At 47.2% G+C, this 26,724-nt stretch overlaps 1 protein-coding gene and 1 long non-coding RNA gene across 2 annotated transcripts; both read left to right on the forward strand.

Moving 5' to 3' along the window:
- The first annotated feature begins 213 nt into the window (after window positions 1-213).
- znf503 (zinc finger protein 503) lies at window positions 214-3,088 on the forward strand. The gene is made up of 2 exons (XM_057047192.1): window positions 214-858; window positions 1,152-3,088. The coding sequence occupies exons 1-2, from the start codon at window positions 616-618 to the stop codon at window positions 2,577-2,579; spliced, it is 1,671 nt and encodes a 556-aa protein (XP_056903172.1). The 5' UTR covers window positions 214-615; the 3' UTR covers window positions 2,580-3,088.
- Window positions 3,089-17,133: 14,045 nt separating this feature from the next.
- LOC130534303 (uncharacterized) lies at window positions 17,134-21,288 on the forward strand. Its single transcript, XR_008952856.1, has 3 exons — window positions 17,134-17,358; window positions 19,610-20,695; window positions 20,800-21,288. It is a non-coding gene; the product is annotated as an uncharacterized LOC130534303 (long non-coding RNA).
- The last annotated feature ends 5,436 nt before the right edge of the window (window positions 21,289-26,724 follow it).

Here is a 26,724-nt window from a genome sequence, read left to right on the forward strand (position 1 = left end):
AGGTTTGAGGTGAAACGAAATATGTTTACTAAAGACATAGCACGTCTAACGTGCTAAGTCGCCAATCTTTGTTGAACTATAAACATGTCTGCAGCCGTGAGCTCATCCAGGGTGTAGATGTCGCTTGCCAAAAACACTGCGAGCGTTCACGACAACCACCATATTAAAGCCTCCTCCCTCCCCGAACTGTCGAGATGGAGGCGCTTCCAAAGAGGAGAACGTCACATCCCCTTGACCCTCCAATCACCTCAGGGTCCCATTTGATTGGAAGGCGGCAAAGGCTTTAATCTCGGACTAATTCAGCTGCTTTTGAAGTGAAATTTTCTACCAGTTCGTACTTCGGGAGTACAGAGCGCGGACCTGCAGACACACGCACGCAAGGCGCAGCGCTCACGGTGAGAGGCGCAGCGCGGATCCGCGATAACCCCGCACCGACTCCCTCCAGCTGCCGCGCCTCGCTCCTCCACCACCAGGATTATTCGACCGTTTGGCGATTCTTTCTTTCTTTCTTTCTGTTTTTAATCTTTCCTAAATAAAAGAAGGACTCGATGCTTTTAAAATTGTCTTAATGTATCTGAAGAGAGCGTCGCCGTTTCCTTTGCTGACAATTGGGACATGATCACAACGCCCTCGGCGTCTGCCCTGAAATATAGTGATCACTGTGCAGCTCGGCAAAGCAGTTCTCGGAATAACAGCGTCGGTCAGCCTTTTCTCCACCCCGCACCTCCGTCTGATCCAGCACGGCAAGCACAGCGAGTTCCCATTAAGCTTTTGAAAATGCTCACTGCACGGTCGGGACACATTCTGCACCCGGAGTATCTGCAGCCTTTGCCCTCCACCCCAGTGAGTCCCATCGAGGTAAGATTTTTCAACCATTAACGTCAAATATTTCAGCGTTTTAGTCCTCGCTGCTCAATGTGGAGTTAATGGCCAAGTTTTCCCCAAAACATTTAGACCCCCCCACCTCCCTCGACACTTTATTATCAACACTGCACTCTTTTGTAATAATATATAATTACAGATTTGATCGCTGTGCGGATGCATATATTTACATGTGTAAATCTCCGTCTTTAAAGAGCTTAAAATAAAAAATCTTTTACATGTATCTTGTATCATTTATCGACGTTTCGTCTCTTGTTTTCAAATTACAGCTAGATGCCAAGAAAAGTCCGTTGGCTCTGCTGGCGCAAACCTGCTCTCAGATCGGCAAACCGGACCCGCCGCCCTCCTCCAAACTGTCCTCCGTCACGCAGAATGGATCTAGTGAAAAGGAATCTAAATCTGGCCCTTTGAAACTGAGCGACATCGGCGTGGATGACAAGTCTAGCTTCAAACCGTATTCCAAACCTTCAGATAAGAAGGACTCGTCTCCGGGCGTCTCGGGCGGAGAGAAGTCTGGTTTCCGAGTGCCGAGCGCCACCTGCCAGCCGTTCACGCCGCGGACAGGCAGCCCGCACTCCAGCACCTCCGCCTCTCCCATGCCCTCAGAGGGGAAGTGCGGGGACAGGGATGATAAGAAGGAGGCTGACTGTAACAAAAGTGGCTCCACGGACGGCTCCGGCACCACCAGCCACAGCAGGATAAGCGTGAGTTGCGGTGGAATTAACGTGGAAGTCAACCAGCACCAGGAGACGACGCCAGGCACCAAAACGTCCTCCTCGGAGTCCCCGTCTGTGACTTCTGTATCCTCCGCGTCCGTTCTCGGTTCTGGACTTGTGGCGCCAGTTTCTCCTTACAAGCCGGGCCAGACGGTTTTTCCTTTGCCTCCAGCCGGTATGACCTACCCGGGTAGCCTGGCTGGGGCCTACGCTGGCTATCCTCAGCACTTCCTGCCCCACGGAGGAAGCTTGGTGAACGCGCAGCTGGCCAGCTCGCTGGGCTGCAGTAAAGCCGGTTCCAGCCCTCTGGCTGGGGCCTCCCCGCCATCCATCATGTCAGCCAGCCTGTGCAGAGACCCTTACTGCCTCAGTTACCATTGTGCTAGCCACTTAGCGGGCGCAGCCAGTGCGTCCTGCACGCACGACTCTGCAGCCGCGGCGGCCGCGAATGCCATCAAATCCGGTTACCCGTTAATGTACCCGACGCACCCCATCCACGGGGTCCACGCCACGGCGCCCTCGTTCAGCGGACACCCTCTTTACCCCTACGGTTTCATGCTGCCCAACGACCCTCTCCCGCACGTTTGTAACTGGGTCTCGGCCAACGGACCGTGCGACAAGCGTTTCTCCACGTCGGAGGAGCTGCTGAACCACCTGAGGACACACACCGCTTTCACCGGGGCGGAGAAGCTGATCTCTGGTTACCCGGGCTCCTCATCGCTGGCCAGCGCCGCAGCAGCGGCCATGGCCTGTCACATGCACATGCCACCGTCAGGAACCCCTGGGAGCCCCGGAACTCTGGCTCTGCGGAGCCCGCATCACGCGTTAGGACTCAGCAGCCGCTACCACCCGTACTCCAAAAGCCCCCTGCCCACCCCCGGCGCGCCCGTCCCCGTCCCTGCCGCCACCGGCCCCTATTACTCTCCTTATGCACTGTACGGACAGAGACTGACCACAGCATCGGCGCTCGGATACCAGTGAGGAAAAATGACTCTGCAAAGTTTATTGTCCTGACTAAACAAATAGAGAGACTTTTATATGAACAGTGCGACAGATATGGGCGGGATCCGGACTTGTATTTATTTATATGTCGGCTTAAAAGCAGGCAACAATATCTGCAAATGGAAAATATTTGAGCTGCGCAAAAAAAAAAGAAAAAGTGCATTATGTTGAAACTGAGCTCTACGAAAACACACACAACCACACACACATACGCACACACGTTGTTAGAGTACTAATTACAGTAGGGGTCTTCATTTTGATGTTAATTTGAAATTGCTATGATTGTATTTGTTCTTATTTAATGTCTCCAGGAGATGATGACGACGATGATGATAATAATAATAATAATTACATGCATGTTTGTTTCTTAAATTTCCGAATTTGTCCACATTTTAAATTGCCGTTATTTTTCAGGTGTCCACCTTGGAAAGAGAATTGGTATTTTTTTGTATGTATTCTGGAAAAAAATAAGAAACAATTCTGTTCCATATGCGTGCACGTGCCTTTCTTTATGGTCAACGTGAACATTTTAGAAAAGTTTAAATCCGTTTGTTGCATTAAAATAATTCCTTTAAATTTCATAAAGATCTTTACGTCATTTCCCCCAAAATCCATCATCATAACGAAATTTACTTTCTTTCTTGTTTAAGTTTATCTCTTTCTGTGCGCGTGTGCTTTGATGTGTGAGTGTGTGTGTGTGTGTGTGTATGTTAATAACTTTTGACTCCGTTTTTAAGATTCCTCCCAAACTCAATTTTCTTCATCTGAGCAAATAATTTGCCGATTATTGTTTGTTTAACGTTAAATATTTAGAATATATTTAAATATAAGATTGGTTTTAAAGTCGTTTCATACACTCGTTCTCACTAGAATGTGGACGGAATTATTGTGAATGTTTTTCTACAGTGACTTTAAGATTTAAAAAAAATAGCATCCAAAAAAAAACCCGGTCACAATTCGATTATTAACTTAGTTTACAGATTTTTATATTGTAAATATATTTGCGCTGACGCTATTTGACAATGTCACGCTGGAGTTTTCTTTCTCTTTCACTGACTTCTTTCTTTCTAGTCCTGAGTAATTTTAAAGTAACAACTTTATTTAATTGCATTCTACACTTTTTAACATTTGAAAAAATAAATACCGGGAGGAAAAACAAGTTTTTCTGAGCATTTCAATCAGGCCTTAGAACTCAAAACTCGACCGATTTCGCGTGAAAACATTCAGCGACATTAACTTTTGCTCTCAGCTGTTAACGCAGCTCCCTTCTCAAGCGGACTGTTTATTTGAGGAGTGTGTGTCTGCAACAGTCCGCCGGTTCTGTTCGGTTCTGTTTGCCCCCGGTCTCCTCTCAGCGCGTCCCGGGCTCATGTCACGACTGGGAGCGGCAGAGATTTCCCCGTCTGCCCGCATCACGGTGGCGGAGAGTCGGAGGGTCCCGGCGGAAGGCAATTTATCATCTGCCCCTCCCCCCGGGCCCTGTCAGTGGAGGAACAGGCAGGCACATGTGTGCATGAATTACCAGCAACCCTCCCACCTACGGAGCCCCCCTCTCCGCCTGCCTCCCCCTCCCTCCCCTACTGAGGCGGTTTGACACACAGGAGGGAGAACATGGGGTATTAAGAGTGTGAGGGAGTATTAAAGCGCATATTTACTCTGTCCATCAAGACACTTGCTCAATAGTAGCAATTCAACTACATTTTACAAAAAAAATGGAGCACAACAGGAGAGATTTGTGACCAACTACTGAGATGGATTGGCTAGAGTATTGATCTAAAAGTCATTTAAACAATGATCTTAAAAATATCAACAGGATGAATTTATTTTTGGAGCTTCAATTGTGGGAACTGGAGCGAAACGATCCAAATGTATCTTTCTTAATGGAAAAGTGGTGAGAACTCGGAGTGACGTGTATGGGCGCTTTGGCCTTACAAAATGGCCTTAAAATGTCACTGAGACACTCTTGCATCCTCATCCAGGACGAGACACCGTCTCAGACACCTGGCAGGAGGACGGGGGGGTGGCGCCCAGGACGTGAATCACGAACCCATGCCCGGATCCATCCCTGCTGAATCCCCAGTAAAGCTGTCATTAGTGGGTGTGTGGTGCAATATACAGGACAGGCCGTTCCTCTGTGGTGGCCAGCCTATAGTCTGGCCCCAGCTGTGTCAATAACAGGGACGCCGTTATAGCGTTCTTTGTTTTCCTTGACCGCTATTTCCCTTGTGGTGCCATGGGGAGGATGCAGGAGCCAATCCCAGCTGCCCACGGGCGAAGGCAGGCTACACACCTTCAAAGGATAATGTCCAACGACCAGCTTTTGCATATCTGTATTTCATTTGCAATTGTTTTCACCCCAGAGTTGAGGTAAAATCTATCGTTTTAGGCGGGACAAAACTGTCCGTCCCTCTGCTGATGAAGCCATGGGCAGGACTGAGGATGAAACTATAAATTGGGCCACATGAATCAGGAACCACCTTCAGCTTTTACCCCAACAACTAAGACACGATGCCTGGGCTCTGAAGGACCCCGTCAGGGCCCGAAAGGCCCTCGCGAGGGGGTTCGACGCCCAGATATTTCTCCCCGTTTCTGATTGTGACGAAGAATATTTTATGGAAATGTGCCTTTGCTGCATGCAGCCTTAATGGACTCTGCTGGAACAGCAGACGGGCAGGACGCGGTGGTTGTCTCTGGCTGGTAAATGTCAGGGACGGATTCTGCTCCGGACAGCTTTGTTACATTATATAGTTATTTTTGGGGTTTTTCTTTAATTTAGCCATGCTAAGCGCTGCGTCTTCTGGAGGTTCCAGCACAAAATCACCAGGTTACTTAAACTGTCTGGAGCAGCGTGAATACAATATGAGACGTCTCGCAGCATCTGTCTTCGTCGCAGTCATCCAGCAGAGTATCGGAGACACAGACAGCTTAATTTGCCCCCCACCCCCACTTTTTTTGACAGGTTAAAGTTTCAGTATTCCACCTAATTGCCATCTCCTCGCTTCCAAAAGAAAACCTAAATGCTCTGAGTGGCCTCACACATCAGTCTGAGTGTGTGATGGTATTTCCATGGGTGTGTAGGCGCGATTATCATAACTCACAGGGTGACTAATGACAGAAAGGCCTCTTCTGTCATACTGAGTGAGGGTATAATGAATTGTCATGAGTTCATAGGCCTTTGTGGAGAGTCCAGAGAATTCTGCATTGAAGAGATAACTGAGATCACATGTGGCTCATTGAGAGTTGTTTACATCACCAGATGAGTGTTTGCATGTGGGGCGGTTGCATGTCTACATCTAGATGCTAGGCTAAGCTAAGCGTCTGTCCATCCATTTGTTTTTAGGTTGTAGTTGTGGGTTTGGACTCTTAACCTGCTAATGTTGGGCCATTTCCAGTAGACTCACTGGTTACGTTAACCCAGAGGTAAACTGGTTGGATACTGGTCCACTGTGTAAATTCATACATCGCTGCATACATCTCCAGCAAACGTCACAATTGTCCACGCCATGATTCTGTCAACCAGTCAGCAGACTGCAAACCTTAAAGCTGCGCTCGGAGGGTTTGGTCAGATCAGAGGAATCAAATAAGAAGGCCAGAGAACCAACAGAATATTGATCAGTGATATTATGGATGATTTGCTGCCGAGCCATCAGCCGTCAGCAGGAGGCTCCCCTCAGAATGTGAGGGGAATCTTTAAAACCACATGTAGAGGTCATCCACTAGACTAGATAAGCCTTTTTGGTTAGAAGGAAGTGTAGGAAGTTAAAATTACTGGATCTTCAATGAGAAAAAAAGATCACAAAACAAAGTCGGCATTACTGGAATCACAACGAAGAGGGCGAAGAAGGTCCGTTACAAAACAAGCCTATTTGGGCCGTAGCGCTCACAGGGCTGAGCTAGCGAGGAGCCTGGTCATGTGAGAGACCTGGTCCTCCGACACGGAAACCGTACCGTTCCAGAGCACGTTCAGTCCTCGCGCACACGTGGTTGCGCTCGCCTCCCTTTTCCCACCTGTTTATGCAGAATCAGACAGGAACCAGTAAAGAACCCTATAGGAGCATTAACGCTCATAATGTTGGTGCTCCGCAGGACCATCATCCCGCTGAAGGACCCAGAACTTTCTGAGGGTGCGGCAGAGCCCCGCGGTGATATTCTCCAGAGTTTCCTGGTCAGAGCCAAGTGTGAAAAACAGCAATATATAACACTTAGGTGATTTATGAGAGCTATATTTATCATGTTGATATAAACTATTCAGCTATTACCAGCCTCCACATTACTCCAGCAATTCATTCACGTCAGCAGACCAAACAATTCCCCGCACCACCACCCCCAAAGCAGGACTATCTGCCCGTGCCCAGATGACTTTCTATAGAGACCTCTCTGAGAAAATAAAAAAGGGAGAGGGGGCATTTCTCAACTCATCCGCATGCAATAAGCGATGATGTGGTCGTGTATCACACATTGATCTGAGGTGTTTGTGGGAGCTGAGCGTATTAGGGGAGGAGTGAGATAGACTAATGGGCCTGACTGGGAGACAAATTGAGCAAGACACACGGCAACAGAGCCCCAGGAAATACGGGGGGCCCACGTCACTTTTATTGCTTTAACACATTTTAGTGTTAACTGAGAAATTGAACCTCAAATTTCCGCCCATATATTTGTCGCCTGTCGTGCGCCGGTGCAGCGAAAGCGAGCGCTGTCGCCGTTTCTGAAGTAGTTTTGCTTATTTAGATCAGCGTCCCGTCCGGACTGGGTAAAAGTTTAAAAGCAATAAAGGCTCCTTTGCATTTTGCCTGCAGATAATCGGATCGCAGGCGCGATTATTCACTGGTGGAAAGGACAAACGTAAGAGATTAGGAAATGGAAATATTGCACGTTTTGGGGTAATCGCATCTGCAAGAGTGTGAACAACACAAACAGGACAAAACTTTGCGATGGGTATAAATCATGTTCTGACTGGATAACCCAGCTGGTCAGAATGCGTCGATTGAAGTTTCAAAGTGATGTCATCGAGTTTCTGAGCTTTGAGGCCTTCTGAGGAAGCAGAAACAGGCCTGATAACAGGAATGTGTCCCGCGAAGGCTTAAAGTGCCACTCCAAACCATCCCCACCACCTAAAGGTGTGTGGCCATGCATGTTTAACGTTTAAATGATTGATTCTTCATAGTTTAGACAATGAGCAGATGTTTTATGTGACAAAAAGTATCTTTAGGGAAGCGGTGTTGCAGCACTGCTCCCCCTATAGGCAGGCCGTGTAAGTACGCCTTAATGCAAAAACCAGGAAAAACGCAAGTTTTGCTTATTTCCGACGTGACACCCCCGAGGAGTCAATCAAACAAATAAATAAATTAATAGAGTGAGTAAATCTATTGAAAATGTGAAGACAGATGAGCTGTCACTGGGATGATTCTCACCCACAAAGAAACTAAGAAAGACAAGTGAAGGGATCTTTTGAAACCGTAGGTAAATATGAGGATCCAGGCGTCGAACATCCAGGTAATAACTGATGTTAGGACTTGGCATTTGCTCTGACATGCATTTGAGACAGGAACATTAAAAGATATCCACAGTTTGACAGGTATCACAGCTCCCCCAGGCAAGAAGGATTCTCATTTTGATGAGTGTGTCAGTCACAGTGAAGCCTGTCGACACGCCAGATCTCAAGCATCGACGTTCCAGAATAACTCCTTCCTCAGAAAAAAAAAAAAGAAGAAAAAAATCCAAATGGAATATTTGAATAGCTGCGTGGAGGCAGACTGATTACGGTTAAGCTAAAATGTTTGGTTTGGAGGCGTTGAGGCTGTAGCCTTTGCGGGGGGAACACAAATTTCAGAAAGGCATTAATGCCACAAAACACTTTAAGCCGGCATTCTGTTCATCACAGGTTTCAAAACTGAAAAGTAGTTTCCCATTTATGGTGCACTGGAGGGCTTTTCTTCCTGCCTCGTTCTCCGAAACAACAACAACGCGGGAAAGGATTGATTTAAAACAGAACACGGGCCACCGTGTACATAAGCTCATAACGCAGCAGTTGCACAACCTCCCCGAATGGATCATTCATAATCAACGCCAGCGAATTAGTTGTGACTGAGCTTGACAGAACTGTGGAGAGACGACGGACGACGCGGGGTTTTAAATGGCGAGCTGGCAGCCACGCGTGAATAGTTGCTCTGTATGTATTCCTTCGCACCGTCATGTATATGACACTCACGCTGATTTACGGCCCTTTTCCTGCTCAATTATTTACAGGAATATGGCCGTGTGTGCTTTTAATGGTTGTTGTATGGACCTGCTTGCCTTTAAAACGCTCCACAGCCGAGCGGCTGCATGCCCGGATGGATGGGAGACCTCTCGGTGCTGATTCATAAGCTCTTCAGTCCTTTACTGCAAGCAGGGTGTCGTGAAACGCCGCCGCGCCCTGAAGTGGGCACACTTTTGGGAGCAGATATCAATCCCCCGGCTCCACAGGTATCAGTAATCCGACGTGGCGCGCATAAAAAATAAATGAGTTTTAGATCTTGATATGTGATTTCGCCCCAGTGCTCACATGGGAGCCCTATTATGAAATATGAATGTGGGTTTTTCTTAATATTTTATTTTGGCAAATGTTCCTGTTTGTCAGTCTGAATGCCGGTTCAAAGCAACGCTCGGTTGTTGGAGGCTGGTTTATTTGTCTGCAAACAAAGCCAGCTGGGACTATTCATGTCGTTCAAACTCCATTTTCGTGGGCTCCGTCAATCAGCGGCCATTGTTGGGAGAAATAATGTTCTCTGTTAATGTTTAATGTCGCTGCAGTTTGATAAGTACAGTGTTATTTGAGAAAAGCGTGTCGAAGCACAACCGGCCCTCAGCGTGTTTACCCGCTAGCGCCTGTTGATTCTCCCCTTTGATAAGAGCACCTTGGTTAAAGTCCCGGTTTAACGATCCGTTTCACAACGACTCACATTTTTGAGGTTTCCGTGAGAAATGATCTCACAATCCGGCACAAGACAGGACTTGGCATTAAACCGGTGACAAATATTGTTCCCATATGAGAGCGGAGGGTATGAAATCTGTGGCTTTGTGCACGTCCGTCCAGGGTTCTGTACAATGAAAATGTTGAGGAGCATGATTTTTATCAGCCAGACAGCCAGCTTTTCATAGTTCACAGCTCAACACAGCCAAGCTTAGTTGACAAGTTGAGTGTCTGCATGCTTTCAAAGCCAAAGAACAATAAACCCTTGTTCCCAGTGACAAGGAGAGAGAATCAATGTGACAGCTGTGAACAAATACGAGGATGACGGGGGAGTCGACATCAAAGCCGTAATTGCTAATTCGATCCATAAGTTTGATACAGCGTTTCATGGTTAAGTGTTCCGTTTTCTGCCCGCTTACTCCTTCAGTGTCCGTATTTCAGATGGAGACTGCGTCGTGTAGCGTCCCGACTTCACCGCTGGCATCATCTCAGTTATGAAGTCACGGGCAAACTGGCGAAGTTCTCTCGCGTTCCTTCACACAGGCAGCGCCGGTGAACTGCTCGGCATGGCGGTTAGCAATATTCTGCAGATCTTGACAGAAATCCTAAATGGAACGTTTCAATTGTGGCCCTTCCCACTAATATTTCCCACAGTTCCATTCAAGGGTCCTGCTGAGAGCTCCTCCATGAATAGGAGTGAAGGTAAGAACAAAAATGAAAGGTGAACCTGGGAAACACTGTAAGGTTCTGTTGAAATCTTCTCAAGCTAATATCAAGAGTCTCTTCTTTAGCATCTCCAACTCTTTAGGCTGTGGAAGATAAAAAGACTTCGGCTGGTCCAAAATGTGTGTTTTTATTGCTTCATATGACGTCAACGCTTGTTTGTTTGATCCAAATCTTTCTTACAAAAACACAAGCATAAATAAAGTTTGCAGAAAAAGTAACCATGTGGCGTTCTTAAAATGCTTCCCAGAGAACCGAGGAGGACGGAAGCCTCACACGTCGAGTGTTTTTGCTCCAGAACTCAATGCCGCTGCTTTCTGACAAACTCCAACGTGTCTTTAACCCTGCAGGAAACTCTAAACTGGTTCCGAGCCATCGCACAGCTCCACGTTATACTGTCATGGCACAAAGACAGAGCGAACGCTGCTGCTGGGACCTTGAGCCCAAACACAGTCGTCCCTGTGTTTTCTGTGCGCTAACACACAATTCATCCACCTCATCTGTTCAGCTAAATGTGCTTGTTGAAAAGTGTGTGACACCGGCCCTTCCTGCAGACTTAATTACATGGGGCACTGTGAGCTGAGCTGTTCTAGTGAGTCCTCATAATGAAACCTGGCTCTTAGCCACCGAAAAATCCATCACTTCAGTGTCACATGATTATTGGTGTTTCCTGTGGCTATATTTATGCACTCTGACTGTATCCCCTTTCACTGAAACTGTAACCGGGGGGCGATTTGTCTCTGTGAGGGAGTGCCGTTAACACGCAGCCATGCCGGGGGACGGCGTCGACGCCCGGACTTGCTAAGAGGGCACGTCCACTTCTCGCCAGATGTTGTCCAGAACAAGTCAAAGCACATTTGAACTAATGTCAGACTGGGATTTAAGGGATGTTGGAGCACTGGGGTCAACGTTCCCACGAGGTCCGACTCGACTTTTTAATGGATGCCATTAAAGGATAAAAGACAAAAGGACTTTTGATTTAGCTTGTGTCTGCGTATTTACCACAAAAATGCTGCAACATGCCGTAAAGTTGATTTTAGTTCTGTCAGCAACGCCGAATCTTTCAATTTCTTACGAGTTCTCCTGAGTTTTAATTCAGAACTGAAGTCAAAGTTGGACAAATTCCAGCCTGAGACCCGATTAAGGCCGATATGATCAACGCACCTCAGTGTTGATAATCATTCTCTTCATGTTCGGAGAATAATGCAGCTTTTTCCACGGAGCCACTTCTCAAACCAACACACTTTCACTGTCAAGATAAGCCACTCAACTGACACCCACATTCTCAGAGTCCCACTTTTCATTAATTTGTCATCAAAGTGGCAACTTTGTATTCGATTGCCTTTAAAGAGACAATAAAGCATCGATCATTCACCCTGAGGGTATATTTAGCCTTTTGGTGAGTGGTGTGACCCACAGTTTATCGCTATATGCAAACTGAGGTGGCACGTTACATCTCATTTGATGGAAAATCAATGCTGTGCTTTTCTCCTACTGTTTGACCCACAAGTCCTCCTGTCACATGTTGATCAATCAAAGGCCTTTCCTCCATCCATCCATCCATCCATCCATCCATCCATCCATCCATCCATCCATCCATCCATCCATCCATCCATCCAAGTTGGACCAAGTATCCCCGAAGACGTCCTCAAGTCACAAATGTTCCGGCTACCCCCCCCGACGGCTTGATCCGTACGAGAGTCTCTCCTCTTATGATATAATCCGCTTTACTTAATAAAAATCAGGACTGGAAACCTCCAGTTCTGGTTGTGATGGTAGCTGAAGACAAATGTAGACATTTTTCGCCTTATAAGCCCAAATCCAGGACTAGTTAAAACCAGTCCTCCATATAAACGCCCTAATCAGAAGATCCCAGCAGCTACATAAATCGCTCCCCTCAATAGTCTTCAATGGCCTGTGTGTGTTCATAAAAGGGCAACATGCACTTCAAAGCAGTAGTGAGTAGTGGTGACTGTGTACAGAGCTGGGGGGGTGGGTTGGGAGGGGTGGGGGGGGGTGAGGATGACTTTTCACATGCTCAATCAACCATGAAATGTCCATTTAATCATACCCAGAACTCCCCTGGATTATTTGTGCTGCAGCAGAGATTTACATCTCCAAACAGCCCCCATATTAATCATTACCTCATCAAAGGCATGTGTCCCGTCCTCTGACACGTGCACGCTTCAGTCTGTGGGTGCGTGTTTGTGTTGGTGTGTTGAGTAACCCCCAAAGCTCACTCACCCCTCATGTCCAGCAGAAATACTGAGCTTTCGTGGCACCGTTTCTCTATTTTCTCTCCCGTCTTTTTTTTTTTGTCCGCTGAGATTTCGGAGGAAGCCAAACGGGATCGCTCGCGTGTACTTTTGCTCCTTGAGAGGAAAAGAGGATGATTGATGTTATTTTTCAGGAAACATCATCAAAGAAAAACACATGAAGCGAAAGTGTGACACTGTTTCCTGCTGCTCCCTGTTATTTTTATTTAAAAAATAACAAAAAACTGAACCGTTTCGGTTAAAGTTCGGAGGAAACAAAGCGAGCGTTCACCAACTGTTGAGGTCAAACCTCACGCCCGTCGTACTGCCGCGGCCTTAATGTGATTCAGGACGTTTCGCCATCAGTGGTGAGAGAGTGAGGTGCGAGTTTATCACGCAGGATGAGAAGCATGTTACATTTGCCACTTTAAACAAGATAAATGGGTCACTCAGGCATTTACATCCTCATACATTTTTATGACTCTGCCGCGAAGTATATTTGATCTATTGGCAACAAGATAAATGATGGGCATAAAGCTCTGGCAGTTCTGACTTTAAACAATCTTTTATTTGATGCAAACCTTTTACTTTTTCATGACGCAACGTCTGTCACCGCCACCGCACGCGCCGAGAGTCGAGGCGTAAAGAGGAAATGGCAAGCGCGTTCTTCCTGACACCGCGCCTCACAGGTCTGCAGAGCGTGTTTTCATTCCAAACGCATCCACGCTTTGCTTCTCCCACGCTGGAGGCCGGAGTGGCCACAGGAATGGAACCACGTGAGGTTCTGAGTGATGGAGGAAGACATCCTGCGCTGTCCTTCATCGCCTCCCCCCTCTCCTTCTGCGGCGTGTTCTTTTGCACGTGGTCCATCCATTTTATCTCTGACAGATGTCCGCAGATGGGCGGCAGATTAAAAATGTTGCCGGAGTTGCCGGAGCGCCGACAGCAGATGCTTGCAGAGACCTCTGGGCTCTAGATTTTTTTTTTAAAGGCCCATTTAGTCCCAGTTGAGTGAGGGAGCAGCAGCTCAGACAGAAAGATCCATCACGTTCTCGAGTTCGTAGCATTTTCCCTCCCATTTCTTTGCAAAACATCACCAGTTCACACGGGTCCGAGGCGACTGGAGACTGATGCCGCAGCGTCGCTCAGCTGCTGCCAGTTTGATAGTGAAACACAGGCAAAAACATTTAAAATCTGACAGTTGCTTATTGGATGGATTCAGCTGCCGTACATTGATTAAAGAAACAACTTTAACATAAAGAGTCGTTGATGTGTTGCTTCGGTCCACAGAGATGGAAACATACTGCAAAGAATAAAGCTGATAATTACACTGAGCACACTTTTAAAGGCTTTCCATCCCATGTGTAAGTTGTGGTCACCAGTTCTACCATACACAGTACACCAGGCAGCAACTGATGGACATAATTACAGAGTAGAAGATCCTGGAGCCTGCTGTTGTATACAATATGGCATGTCTCCTGGTTTTTCCAGTTATTGCGCATTGATTTGCTAAAATCCATCATCAGTGCTTGAACATTCGCTCAAACGGGCCAGTGAGACTAGCTGGAGTTGACAGGAGCAGATGGGCCGACACTGAGGACCTTGTTCAATGGCTCCCTGGAAGGCCAGATGTTCCAGACAGCTTCATGCGCACCTTCAAATGCTGCGGATGTGATTCTGCTCCCTTGGTAGACTTATCTCTGCTGTGTCCTGCAGCTGGAGCTTCCCTCCTCTGTCAGGGGCCAACTTTAGGTTCCCAACTATGGGAGGAGTTCTAACACTGGATTGATTCAACAGTACAGGTTTGAACCAGATGTGCATTCCTAAGTGATGGATTGTAGAAAAGGGACTGGAATACTTGGCAATGACAACTTACTTTGGTCACGACCCACATTTCAAAGCTTCAGATGTTGGGTGTGGACACGGAAATCAATGAATGAATGCTGAAGTCATCTACTGTATTGTTACGCTTACAGTATAGAAGGTGCTACAGGAACAGAAAGTCCAACAGATGGCCTTTGTTTGGGTCTCCATGATGAGGCCTGTAATTTACACTCTAATAGGCGACGCCGTTGCCACAGGAGGCATTGCTACTCTGAGGGATTGGGGGAGAGAGAGGAAAAGAGCTCCATCATGTAAAAGGGAGCTCCTGTCTGCTGCAGTGGTCCAGGACAAAGCTGAAAGCTCCCAGACGCCCAGTATGATTAATGACTTATGGCCACGCTGTGTAGAAGCCTGGTAATTAGCTACAGGCTGATTAAAGACAAGTAAACTTCTGCTGATAACCCGATTCTGTTTCTCCCCAGCGCCCACACTGGCATGTGGAAGCTCTTACTGCCAGGGTTGCAAGAAACAGACCAACATTGAGTATGATGAATGGAGTCTCCAACAGGCGTATACAGGCTCTAATTTAAAACTATTTAGCGTGTGACATATTGGCATTGTGCTCTCTCTGTCTCCCTCCGTTAATGTTCGTGGTTTGCAGTGGTGTCCAAGTTTCGGAGGGCTGTTGTTTTTAGTCTGCGCTTGACATATTCATGAATAAAGTTTTGTACTGGCTCCCTCTCTTTCACTCCCCCGGTCATAGATTTTCCTCCAAACATTTGCATTCCCCTACATTAGAGAACGACAGGGGTGGCGACCCGCCACCAGAACTCATCAGCTACCAGATTTTGTGCTCCTGTCCATCTGGTCCCAAAGAGGAGAACAAGGGACACAATCTGGAGAGAAAAACACTGGATTCACCAATGTTTTGACAGAGTGGAGACAACAAGGACCCCAAAAATTGCAGATTCTTAGACAAGATAGGTTCACGCTTCCACAAGGCACCAAGTGGGACCTTTCTCCCAAAGTAAACAGAGGGAGCAGAAGAAAATGGGTAACAACTTTAAATACAGGTTATATCTGGTGTTTCTCAGTCCAGCAGATGCTGACCTTAGCATTAGTGACACTTGAACAATTCCACTTTGCTGTGAAAGTCCTATTTCCAGTAGGACTACAATGTTGTAAGAAGTGTAACAGGCGCGAGTTTAGCGGTGGATCTCTTTGCTAGAACTAATCGTGGAACCTAATTTGTCTGTGGCAAGTGAGAAATGGGCCTTCCTCTAAATGAAATACAAAACTGTGAGTGTGTGTGTGTGTGTGAGAGAGAGAGAGAGAGAGAGAGGGTCTCTGGTGGGGAAAGGACAGTGCCACAGGGCAGCCGCATTATTGCCGAGATGAAATGCCCGGCCACCCACTCTTCTCCTTTTACCGCCCCCCCCTCATAATTAGGTTGGTTAACATACTGCCGCGTATGCAGTCATATTGACTGGGAGCTTAATCATATTAGCATCGAGTTCCCGTCCCCACTCGCCCCAGGTGACACTTGTAAGTCCAGAGTTATGGCCCTAACCTATGGGAGGAAATTAGCTTCGGACTCAGGTTTGTTCTTGTTCGACAACCCGAGTGTGAAAATATTTAGCAGGCGAGGCGGGCGACAGCGCTTTGAGAAATGAAAGGGCAAGCACAGTGTTCTACGTCGAGTGCCAGTCTGAGGCATGAAAAATGCAGGAAGCGCGAGGAGAGGTGCGGCTCCTGTTAGTTTGGCTGGCAGTCCATTAGGCTTGATAGACATTTCACTTACCAAAGTCAAATATAACAGTCCAGCATTCATTAATATGAGGAAGGGTCCCGGGAATCCAACCCACCATCTGGTTAAGGCGACAGTATAATCTACAACTCATGATTAGGTCTAAGGAGTGGAATTTCACTTTAATCTTTTTTTCAGGGCTCGAAATTTCCATCTGCACTGTGCGGCACATCATTTTTCTTCAAGACAAATGTGCTGTTTTTCATGTTCCAAAATTAGATCAGAAGAAAGCGATTAATCATGTCATGGCCTGGGAAAGGAAACAAAGATCTGATTTTCCTCTCTCTCCCTCTCTCTCCGCAGCCAGGCACCACCCCTTTCTTCACCTCTTCCTTTTCTTCCATATCTCATCTCCTCCGTAACGCCTCCCCCTTCCCCTTTCCTCTGTCTCCTATCCCCCACCGCTCTGTTTTCATCCTTGTTCTGGACAGCACTCCTGAGCCATATCTTCCTCCCTGTCAACGTGCGAGTTATCTTCTCATTGTTGTGCCGTGACTTCAAACAAACAGAAAGAGGAATACGCGGACTTGACGAGGTACCTTCAATTAGCATAGCCTTCCGTCTTCTCCGCCACCCACTCTGTGATGGTGGAAAACAAGGTTCGTGTGTGACACCGCAACCGAATCTAAACTGGGAAGAGTGCAAGTCACCAGGACTGCAAATTAGTGAGGCCGCACAACTGTCAGGTACAGGCCGACGCTGACAGTTGTAGCCCATTACGGGAACATTGATGTTTTCGCAGTGTGACAAAAAGGATTCCTTTTTTCTCCCTCCTTACAGAGGACCTGTCTGTCAGCCAGCTCTCAAGTCATAACAAATCACTGGCACTCAGCTGAGGCTGAGCATTGGGAGCGTCAGGGGGAAGATAAATGACCTGCAGGCCTTTGAAGTGCTTTGGCAGTTCAGATGGCTCGGCGGCGCTGACAGAGAAATATACACAACAGCATAACCAATAATGAGAACATTAAACATTCCTGCCTCCTGACAGGCTGACAGGAAAGCCCAGCCTGGCATCAATCATCTTCCCAGGCATAACCTTGACAATTAGTCTCTTCTCTGCCTCCAGCTCTCACCCCTTTCTCTCCAGACTCCAATACCCAGGCTGCACTGGCTGCCAGGCTGAAGGCAGGGCGAGGGTGACAGCAGGGGAACGCGGGCGGCAATCAGTGGACCGTGGACGGTTCCGTGTCCCCATCGGTAGGTGACGGGGTTGGGGAACGCCAACATGTCGGGGCATCGTGTCAGATTTGTAGAGTCCTCCCAGGCCGGGACAGCGTGAATATTCTGCACTCATTTTCCCTCCCACCTTGACTGTTGTAGAACAATTATAATTTAGCAGATCATTTGGAGCTCTCCTCCACAGCTCCAGCAAATTCATCGTAGATTACGAAAATAATCTGCATGGCATTGCTGAGCCGCGAGACGCACGGATACCACCACTGAGAGCAGGAACAGGGCCGCGCCTTTGCTGAGGACAGCACACACTTGTGTTTCCTCCATTAGCCGCGTGCATTTAAATCAGCACAGACAAGCTGACCCCCACCGAAATGTTTATGCTCTCAAGTTTCCAGCGCTGGCACACCGCTCTGCCCGGACATTCTGTTGCCACACCGGTAGGGATGATTTATGGGGCTGAAGATATTTCCCCTTTGACTAGCACATTTGCAAAAAGCTATGTCAAGGATGCAAGCTAGCAGATACAGGCAACCTTTCCCGAAAGTATTTTTTAGCCGGCTTATTGGAAGAGCAATAAATATCTGGGTGACGGGGCCTTCTCATGGTTACAAAGCTTACCTGCAACTAAGCTGGATAATTAGCGGGCCTTGAAGATGATGTATGACTTTCATTACCCTTCGGGACGAGGCAAACTAAATGAGGACACAGTTAATTGCCGCGCGGAGCAGCCTGGCATGATGGGGGGGGAATGCAAACCCTGGCTACTTCTTTCAGTTTTCTGTCTTTTCTCTGCTGGGGGAAAAAAAATTGTGGCGTTGCCGTTGTGAGGCTACGATCTCCCCCCCACTCCTCACGACCTCACTGCCCGCAGGAGTTCACCGACTGTCCATAAATCAAGGGCTGCTTACAGCTGAAACTACCCTGAGTCATCAGCATGCAATAAGCAGACTGACAGATTCCGCCCTGGCTACATTCTACTCTGGGTACAAGTAACCTCGTTCCCAGCTCTGCTTTCTTTCCTCCCTCACCTTAACTGCGTCTCTCTGGCACACATCTTGAACTTTTTAGAAACCCCCCAAAAACCCATCCAGGGCACGCTGAGGATGAAAAGAAGAGCGGGTAAAACAGCCCTATCTACCAAGTATCTGAGGGGCGGGGAGGGAGAGGCTTTTGGGAAGGGTGGGGAGAGTGTTTCCAGAGTCAGCCCTCTCAGGAGTTCCAGTGGGTGAAGCCAATAACTAAAATGATGAGGTTAAGCCCATATTAAGCGTGTTGGCATCTTACAAGCTTCGCTCTCTCAGCGGTGAGCAAGTCTTTCATTCATAATGGAACAGTGAGGGGTTGGGGGGGCATGGATGTGTTTTTACACGGGCAGGGTGGCACTTCCTGTTAGTAATTTAAAGCCTACTTGTGGAACCGGCGATGCTCAGTGTTGTACCGCAGAGAGCTATTAGTTTAAAGTCACCCCAGAAGTTTAAGCCCAACTTAAAGACGGGCTGTTGCCGTGAGTTTTTATCCCACACGCCTCATACACTGATGATTCAAGTTGGCGGCCCAACATAATCCACTCTGAGAGGGGAGCCAGTGGGAGGCTGGAACAGGCTCCTTCGCCACAATGACCCCAACATTTGGTTTTCTGCTACCTGTGAAGGCGACACAGTTGCCCCAGTATGACCGTAGATCCTCAACGTTTACCCCACACGCTTTAATAGATGGGAACACCTTAATTATCTGACCTTGAATCCATCCCTTTATCAATCTTCTACTGCTCACAGCTCATTGCCCCAGTTGATAATAATTACAGTTCTAGCTTCTGCCGGAACCGGTCCGCGGTCGTTATTGTCCTTTTCATCAACAACAGCGAACACACCACCACATGATTCGGTCAAACATCTTTCATATCACTCCAGCCCGTTCTCGCTCTCGTGGAAGCGATTTCTCCTCTTTGTGACGAGCTCCTCTTGCCTCAGACAGACACGAAAAAGCTTTCCAGCTGTCTGGTGGAGTTTTTCTTTGTTTCCATCAATGGCGTTGATGTGGGACTTGAAAGCTCCAAGACCGTTTGTATTGGGATGAAACGGAATCCTGGGGAATCGTTTGGAGCCTGCTCACTGCTCAGCCATCGGGGGTGTCCTACATTTGATTTGATTTTGATATAGCTCAAGCGTAATGTTAATTCCTTCCATTTGGTGAGTTTTTTCATGTTCTTTTGGTCCAAATATCCCTTTTATTTGTCCTGATTCTCAATTTCTCTCCTCTTCAATGCCTGCAGACGTCAAATCCCCCAGTGGGGGACATCAGAACTTCCTGGTTCGGTTTTGTTATTCAAACTGACAATGGGTGAGCCCCACTGTTGATTGAATCCCTCCTCGTCATGGGTGGAACTGCTCGCCGAGCACAGCAGGTACTGAGAGAGGCACTTCTTGTTTATCTCAAGGTGAAAATTGTGTTCGCTCTCGCAATTCGCACAACACATCCACCATCCCGGCCTCTCTGGATGTACCTCTGAGGGGCACATATGAAGTGGAGGTGATTGATTCAGATGATTCTCAGCCGTCTTCTGTTATTCTACGAGCGCTTTTTTTCTCTCGAGGTCTTTTAGGGTCTTGCCTGACAGTTCGGATTCAACAGTTTGGCTCAGCGCTTGTCCTGGTTTCCATCTAAACCTTTGAGCTTTTTTATATAAGACAACAGCACAAAACAACACGGACCAACTCTATCAGAAGTTGTAAACTTCCAGGATGCCTCCAGTGAGGGTGCACAACGGGAGCCCGGATCTTTTTTTAGGGAAGCTGTGTTGATATGCAACAACAGTCAGAGGTCTCATAAATTAAGCAGAATTCTTAGAGTTCAACCCTCCCTTTTAAGGCCATTAGGACTCGTTAAACTGTATCTGGATTTTGGAGTCATGAGCTTATTCACACGATCATGGAAACAGCATACTGGGATATCTGTGAAAGCTAAAAGCAGGGAAAAACCCACATTTACTGCAATATTAGCCGTTAATCTGATGGTCTCCTTATTTTTCATCTGGAAACATCAGCAGAATAGAACATAACAACATAAGACAACATAAAGGAAGCAGTGTGGCCTGTCGCGCCTCTATAGGCCTCATGTTGGCACAGCTAATGCTAAGACTTTAGGCAACAGCCATCACTGCATATGTACAGAAACCCAATAACTGAAGTGAACCCTGGCTTGATCATGATCCATGATCCGACTCCTCCAGGTTATCGGACACTGAACGTCAGAAACGGACCCGTTGAATTTCTGAAACGGGCTCAAAACCATTCAGACCTTTTTGACTTCCTTCTGCCCAGTCCCATCAACAAGACCCTGACGAATGGGCCAAGGAAAGGTACGGATGCAGTTTCGCCACGGCAACATGGATGCTAAAAGACATTTTCAAAGTATTCCTTCCAAACTGGAGCTAATGTTGCCAACCTTTCTGTTCTCTGACAGACAGAGACGTCTGACTCGGCGATGTGTCCTGGAGGACCCAAACAGACCCACCGGATTCCCCCGAGTTCACCGTACATGTGTTCCTGATAAATATTTAATAACGTGTTGCTCTCAGCCTGCGATGATGTATAAACACTGTGATTTTGATGGTTTCCCTTCAGCTTTTCCATTTCTTGACTGATGTGGAGTTGAGAACACTTCATTTTATTGCTGCTGGCAACAGGGAAATAGCAGCAACAAATGAATTATAGCGAGGCACTATGGAGGGGGGAAGGGGGCACAAATGAAAGTATGTCTGTATATGGCCCGACTTTGTTTACATTTTTCATAAATTCTGGGTCTGCTCCTGATGTGAAACTGGTGGATTTTTGAATGAAACCTGACAAGTGCCGATAAATCACCCTAAATCATAAATCGATAACAAATGCACTCTAAATTATGAGTAATGGCCCGGCTCTCGTACGCTAACGCAACCGCAGCTCAGCAGCTCGTTCATTTCATGGCAGCGCAAAATAAACAGACACATTTCTTTCATGGCACTAATAAATTTCCCTGAAACTCAAAGAGCAGTCCATCTGCTTCCAATAATTTTTAATTTCCTTTTCTGTCCGGTCCCCGTTAGGTATTCCACAGAGATATTTGCTAAATTCTTTCATTTACCTCCTCCCATATGCATCCAATTATGCCCCCCTATGCACGGCCCAGTGCCTGCTCTCTCCTGAGGATGGTGCAAAACACCCCCACCTGTACCTTAAGCAAACTTTAGGTGGTTTTATTATCTGTGAGAGGCCGTGCGTCATTGGGGCTGCGCTCTGGTGGATTTGGCGCGGCTCTTTTGGTTTGATGTCTTCTGGCTCTGGTCGGGAACACCTGCAGCTCTCTGCTCCTCCCCAGGCTGATCCATTAGCTGGCTAATGACCCAGCAGATGTTCGCGGCCCGGCCGGGGAGACGGTTCCCCGTTCTCATGGCCGCCACGCCGAGAGTGTGTGCGCACGGACGGGAAGACAAGGACACGCTGGAGTTCAATTATCACTAAATCATATTCAGGCAAACAGTTCCAGAGGGCGCCATCAGTTTTAACTGCGTTTATAACGACCTCTCCTTCTCCCAGTTATGTGATCGCTCTTTAAATATTTGATCTGGTTTCTGTCGTCGCTGCCACAAGATCACAATGAGGATCTATGAGGCGATAATTTCGTCATTTAATGTTAAAATTTACATACAAAATATTGGGGGTCATAGCTCAGGGACCTTCCACAGGATGTATATTTCATTATGTTTCATTTTAAACGTGTACTTTAAATGTCAGACGCAGATTACGAAACACGAGGGAGAGGGTGTATTCCTGATGTAAATATTAGACACAATGTTGAAATACAGCAAATCTATATTTCCAAAATGGTTAAATATCGACAAGCTTTCAGGTTCTGAAAAGCTCCGTCTCACAATAATCCGAAGGTGCGCTTTGCATCGCTCAGTCGACAAGATTAGCTAAAAACCTGACATCTTCATGTTTTAGCTGTGGGTGGTCCCTGATATCGGCTCTCTGATGGGCTGCGAGGTCATAAATACAGCGAAACACGCATCGTTTCGCTGTTTAACCGTGCAAAGCGCAGAAACCATGACAGTGCTAGCTTAACGGTTGTCGTGCGTCTTTTCACAGAGTCCTTAGCGGACATTACACGTTCCAATAAAACCCGTCCAGAAGTGGATTCACCGAGAGGAAGTTTTCCAGGCAAAGTGATCGGCACTGGAGTTGATTGATAAGCCGATTTGGCGGCTGCTAAGCGCCCTTTCCTTTGATGGAACATGTGGTTTGATTTACGGGGCAGTTCAAGAGGACAAGCCTGACAAGAGGAGGTTGAGATTGAATGACATTTTGGGTGGGAGACCAATAATTTATGTATTCCCCTGCCAACTATTAATACCCAGCTGGCCTCAGCACAGCACCACTTATGTGGGCCTTAAAGGCCAAGGAGGGCGCGTTGTCACTGCTGATTTCGCCCGCAGGAACGCGGCTCCAAACAGCCGAGTGGAAACAGAAACGCTGAGTGATGTGACTACGTTTGTGTGTGCGTGCCGTCAACATGGCTTTCTCGCAGTGAGGGGAGGAATATGCAATTCGGTGTCCACTCAATCTTCCCCTCCACAATTACACGCACTTTTGAATGGAACGCCGCTCCGGTGGGCTTAATTAATTTGTCCGTGAGATTTACAAGAAAAGCTAATGTGTAAAGAGAAAAGAAGGCGGGCTGCGATGGCTGTCAGTGAAGTCGTAAAAGATCACAGTAAAAAACTCTCTGCTCTTTTGGGAATTTACTAGCGCAGCAAGGGATGAAGAGACGGTAAAGGGTACGCATGCCTGTTCCTGGACCTGACAATTTAGTGGTGCTGTGAAACTGAAGAAAGGCCGAGCTGGTTTGTTTTCCGGCTCCGGCATGTTGGTGCTGTTAAATCACCACCATCTGCGATTGCTCATTTCACAACTTGTAAATCTAACGTAAAAGTCTGGGGCCATGTTTGTGCAACATAGCATCTGTTGGACACGGAAGCTAAAGCTTAACCTCAAGCAGAAATAAGCAAAGAAGCATCAGCTAGCTAAATATAAATGATACAAAACCATTCAAAGCTATGTTCACTCACCACCTACTGGACAGAGGCGGATTTACAGTTTACCCTGTTTAATCTGTCAACCTGACCAGCAGCCATCAGAGTTTTTGTTTACTGCTTCAAAACATTCCGTCAACGGCGGAAAACATTCGGCTAACGCGACCTCTGTTCTAATGTATCTTGTGCTTGACGGAGCAGAGAATATCTAATCTGGTGCTAATCTGCAGTCTCGGGATTCCTCTTCCACAGCAGAATCATCAGCTCGCACCAGAGATGCTTTCGCGTCAGAGACACATCAAGGCACTGGATCAAAAAAACCAGACCATGCAGTCCTGCAGTGTTAGCTTACAGTGGGAACATGCTACGTCTGCTTATGTCCCTCACTGGGCTGGTTGTCAGGCAAAATCTGTAGCTCTGTGGAGGAAACACACAGATTATCCCTCAACGCCTCCATTTTTGTGGTGATGTCGTGGCGCCAACTAAAGCCCCTAACAGGAACACTTTGTGCCACAGGATGGTTCTCCTCGTTAATCGGCTGCACATGGAAATATTTGCACTTGCTAGCTAAAACAATATGAAAACCCTTCTGTATTCATTGGGTGCGACTGTTTATTGGGGTTTAATTACAGCTCTTGGTAACACCCGGCACTGTTATCTAGAGTATCAGTCAAAATAGCACTTGGTAAGCACCAGTTGACGTGGGACTTCAGAGACTCCGGAGACGCAGCCCCGTCTCTCAGGGTTCCGGTTTCAGCGCCGCATGATTGAGGTTGCCAACATGACAGGCTCACCTGCCCGGCGGCTGCAGCCAGCTGGCCCGGACGATGATTAACGGCTAGTGTAAACTTACTCAGCAGGGTCTCGGACACATTTGCGCATTCACTCACACGTAGGAGTGTTACATGACGCTAAAGGCTACCGCAGAGCAGGGGCCTAAATCAAGGCCGGACTGACGTCCATAAATGTTTGGCGGGGCTGCGTTACACAGTCATCAGTTTTTCAGTTGAAGCCGAGACAATGAAAACCTGAGGAAGGAGTCGAAACCGCTCAAAATAACGGATAAGGCTAGGTTAGGCTAGCGTGGATGCAAAATGGGGCTAACCCAGAAGTTCTTAACTAATTTGAGTCACCGATTCAACCTTTATTCCTCCAATTTGAACGAGGAATGCGTAAAGAACCCTGGATTGGGCTCGTGGTTATACCGGAGCCTTCCACCAGGGGGTGGCTCAATTTAGTGTAGGCCACTGTACGACAAGCAACACCAAACGAATCGCTTGATAACTGAGAAAGTTCGGGATGGAATGATTCGGGAAATTAAATGTTTACACTTAATCTGTTGGATTGGAACTGTAATGAGTTCTTCGGAAGAAAAACGGTCTCTCCTCCCAAAGCTGAGCGGGCCGGAAGGCCGGGGCGCTGTAAATTTTGCCGTGGAATTAAGTGATTGCCCCACATTATTCTGGCAGCTTCATTATAGGCAGACAAAATAGCGCGTAAGAATATATGGTTGTGGGGAGCTCTCAGTGCCACCGACATAAACCAGAGGAAGCAGATGAATCTACGCCCGCGGCGAGCGGCGAGCGTTATCTCCCAGATTTACGGGGGATATCGCACCACGGCCAACGTAGCGCACGCTGGATAAGAAACGCGGAACACGAAAACATCTTTTAATTTCAGATTACAAACCTTGAGAGTGGGAGGTCGTTTTCTTATTTTATCTTATTTTATCGTTTGTCGGTTATGTAGATTATCTATAAGTAAACTCGTGCGGAGGAGGATTAATATTCTGGGCGGGTCGGTGGAAGTAATGGGCTGCTTTTTATGCCCCCTGTGAAACACTGCAGGCCGCACCATCGCTCCAACTCCAATTAATTTCTACACCCCATTCATATCACTCTTGTACGTAAGTGCAACGCTTTTAATTGCATTTATCACCAAAACCCTCTCTTAAGTTCCCCCAGTATATTTATTATCCCGCTAACTGGGCCTAAATTATTAAACTTTAATGATGTGGCTCGGAAAATATGTTGTTCTTTATTTTCCCAACAGAGAATCAATGTTATACATTAGCAGTATAAATTAAGTAATACTTTACCGCGGCGTGTTGCCGCCTTCGATATTCCTTCTCTGTGAAATGTGTTCCCGCCGTCCTGAGGCACGCGGGTGCGCGTGATGGGGGGGGGGCTGATGTAGCTCATTCTAATGAAAGAGCTAGGTGCTGCTAATGGTTTAAATGATGCATTTGTGCGAGAGCGGCGAAGAAAATACATACGGGGAAAAGTCTGGAGAAAACAAGATAATTCACCCTCCCGCGGGGGTATGATGTCATCGCCGCCAATGCACGCCGAGGCTTCTGGGAGGCCCGGAATGCAGCGAGCGGCTGCATATTCCGGGGTGATATATGTGGGTCAGTAATAGGAATGGGCAATATACGAGAAAGTCCATCACACTTAAAGGTTAATTACAATAGCTACAGTAGTCCCAGCACTTTATGACTAAATTGGTATCTATTAATCAACTTTAGAGTAGCTTGTAACATTATAAGGTGTGGAAAGGCATAATGGAGTGACACAGTGTAATCGCTGTCTTTTTAGGATCCTTAAATAAGCTTTTTATTTCAGAATTACTGCGGGTAAAGTGCCAATTAACAAATGCAAGCGCGATTTCAAATACGGCGCAGTAAAAAGATCAGTTTTTGGCCCCCATTCGTGCTAGCTGGAACAATTAAAACAAATTGAATTAACTGGTTGTCTTTTGTCTGTTATTATCTTTTTAACAAATCTAAATGGATTCCTCGGCCCCATCCCCATTTCAAGGTGGGGTGTAGCCTCCAGATAATCGGAGATTAGCCGGCATTGTCTCATTGCCGGAGCGCCATCCATAACGGCTTCCCTTAGAGCGACTCAAATTGCATTAGCAAGTTAAATGCTAGGGCGGCTCAGGTAAAAACGCAGCGTTGCTGGTGGAGCGGCGAAGCCCCTGACTGATGGCGCCCGGGTGAGAAAATGCAGAAGAGAAGAGCACGTCTGCGAGAGGAAGCCCTGATATTCGCCAGACAGAAGAGGACTAAGCTTTTCCTGCTCCCAGGATAAATTCCCACTGATCGCTAATTGTGCGATTCCTCTTTTCTACATCAACTTCAGCCCGACAGGTTATTTCAGCTTGTTATCGGGAAAACATTCATCCACTTGGAATTATTACGGTGCCAGGGCCTCTGGTGAAACACAAACAGTAGTGAATCTTGGAGAGTTATGAGGGGGCCTCTGCTCATTAGATGGCCAATCGACTGGTGGAGCGCAGGGCCCAATCCCGGC

This window comes from Takifugu flavidus, chromosome 11, assembly GCF_003711565.1.
Source record: "Takifugu flavidus isolate HTHZ2018 chromosome 11, ASM371156v2, whole genome shotgun sequence".
Lineage (NCBI taxonomy): Eukaryota > Metazoa > Chordata > Actinopteri > Tetraodontiformes > Tetraodontidae > Takifugu > Takifugu flavidus.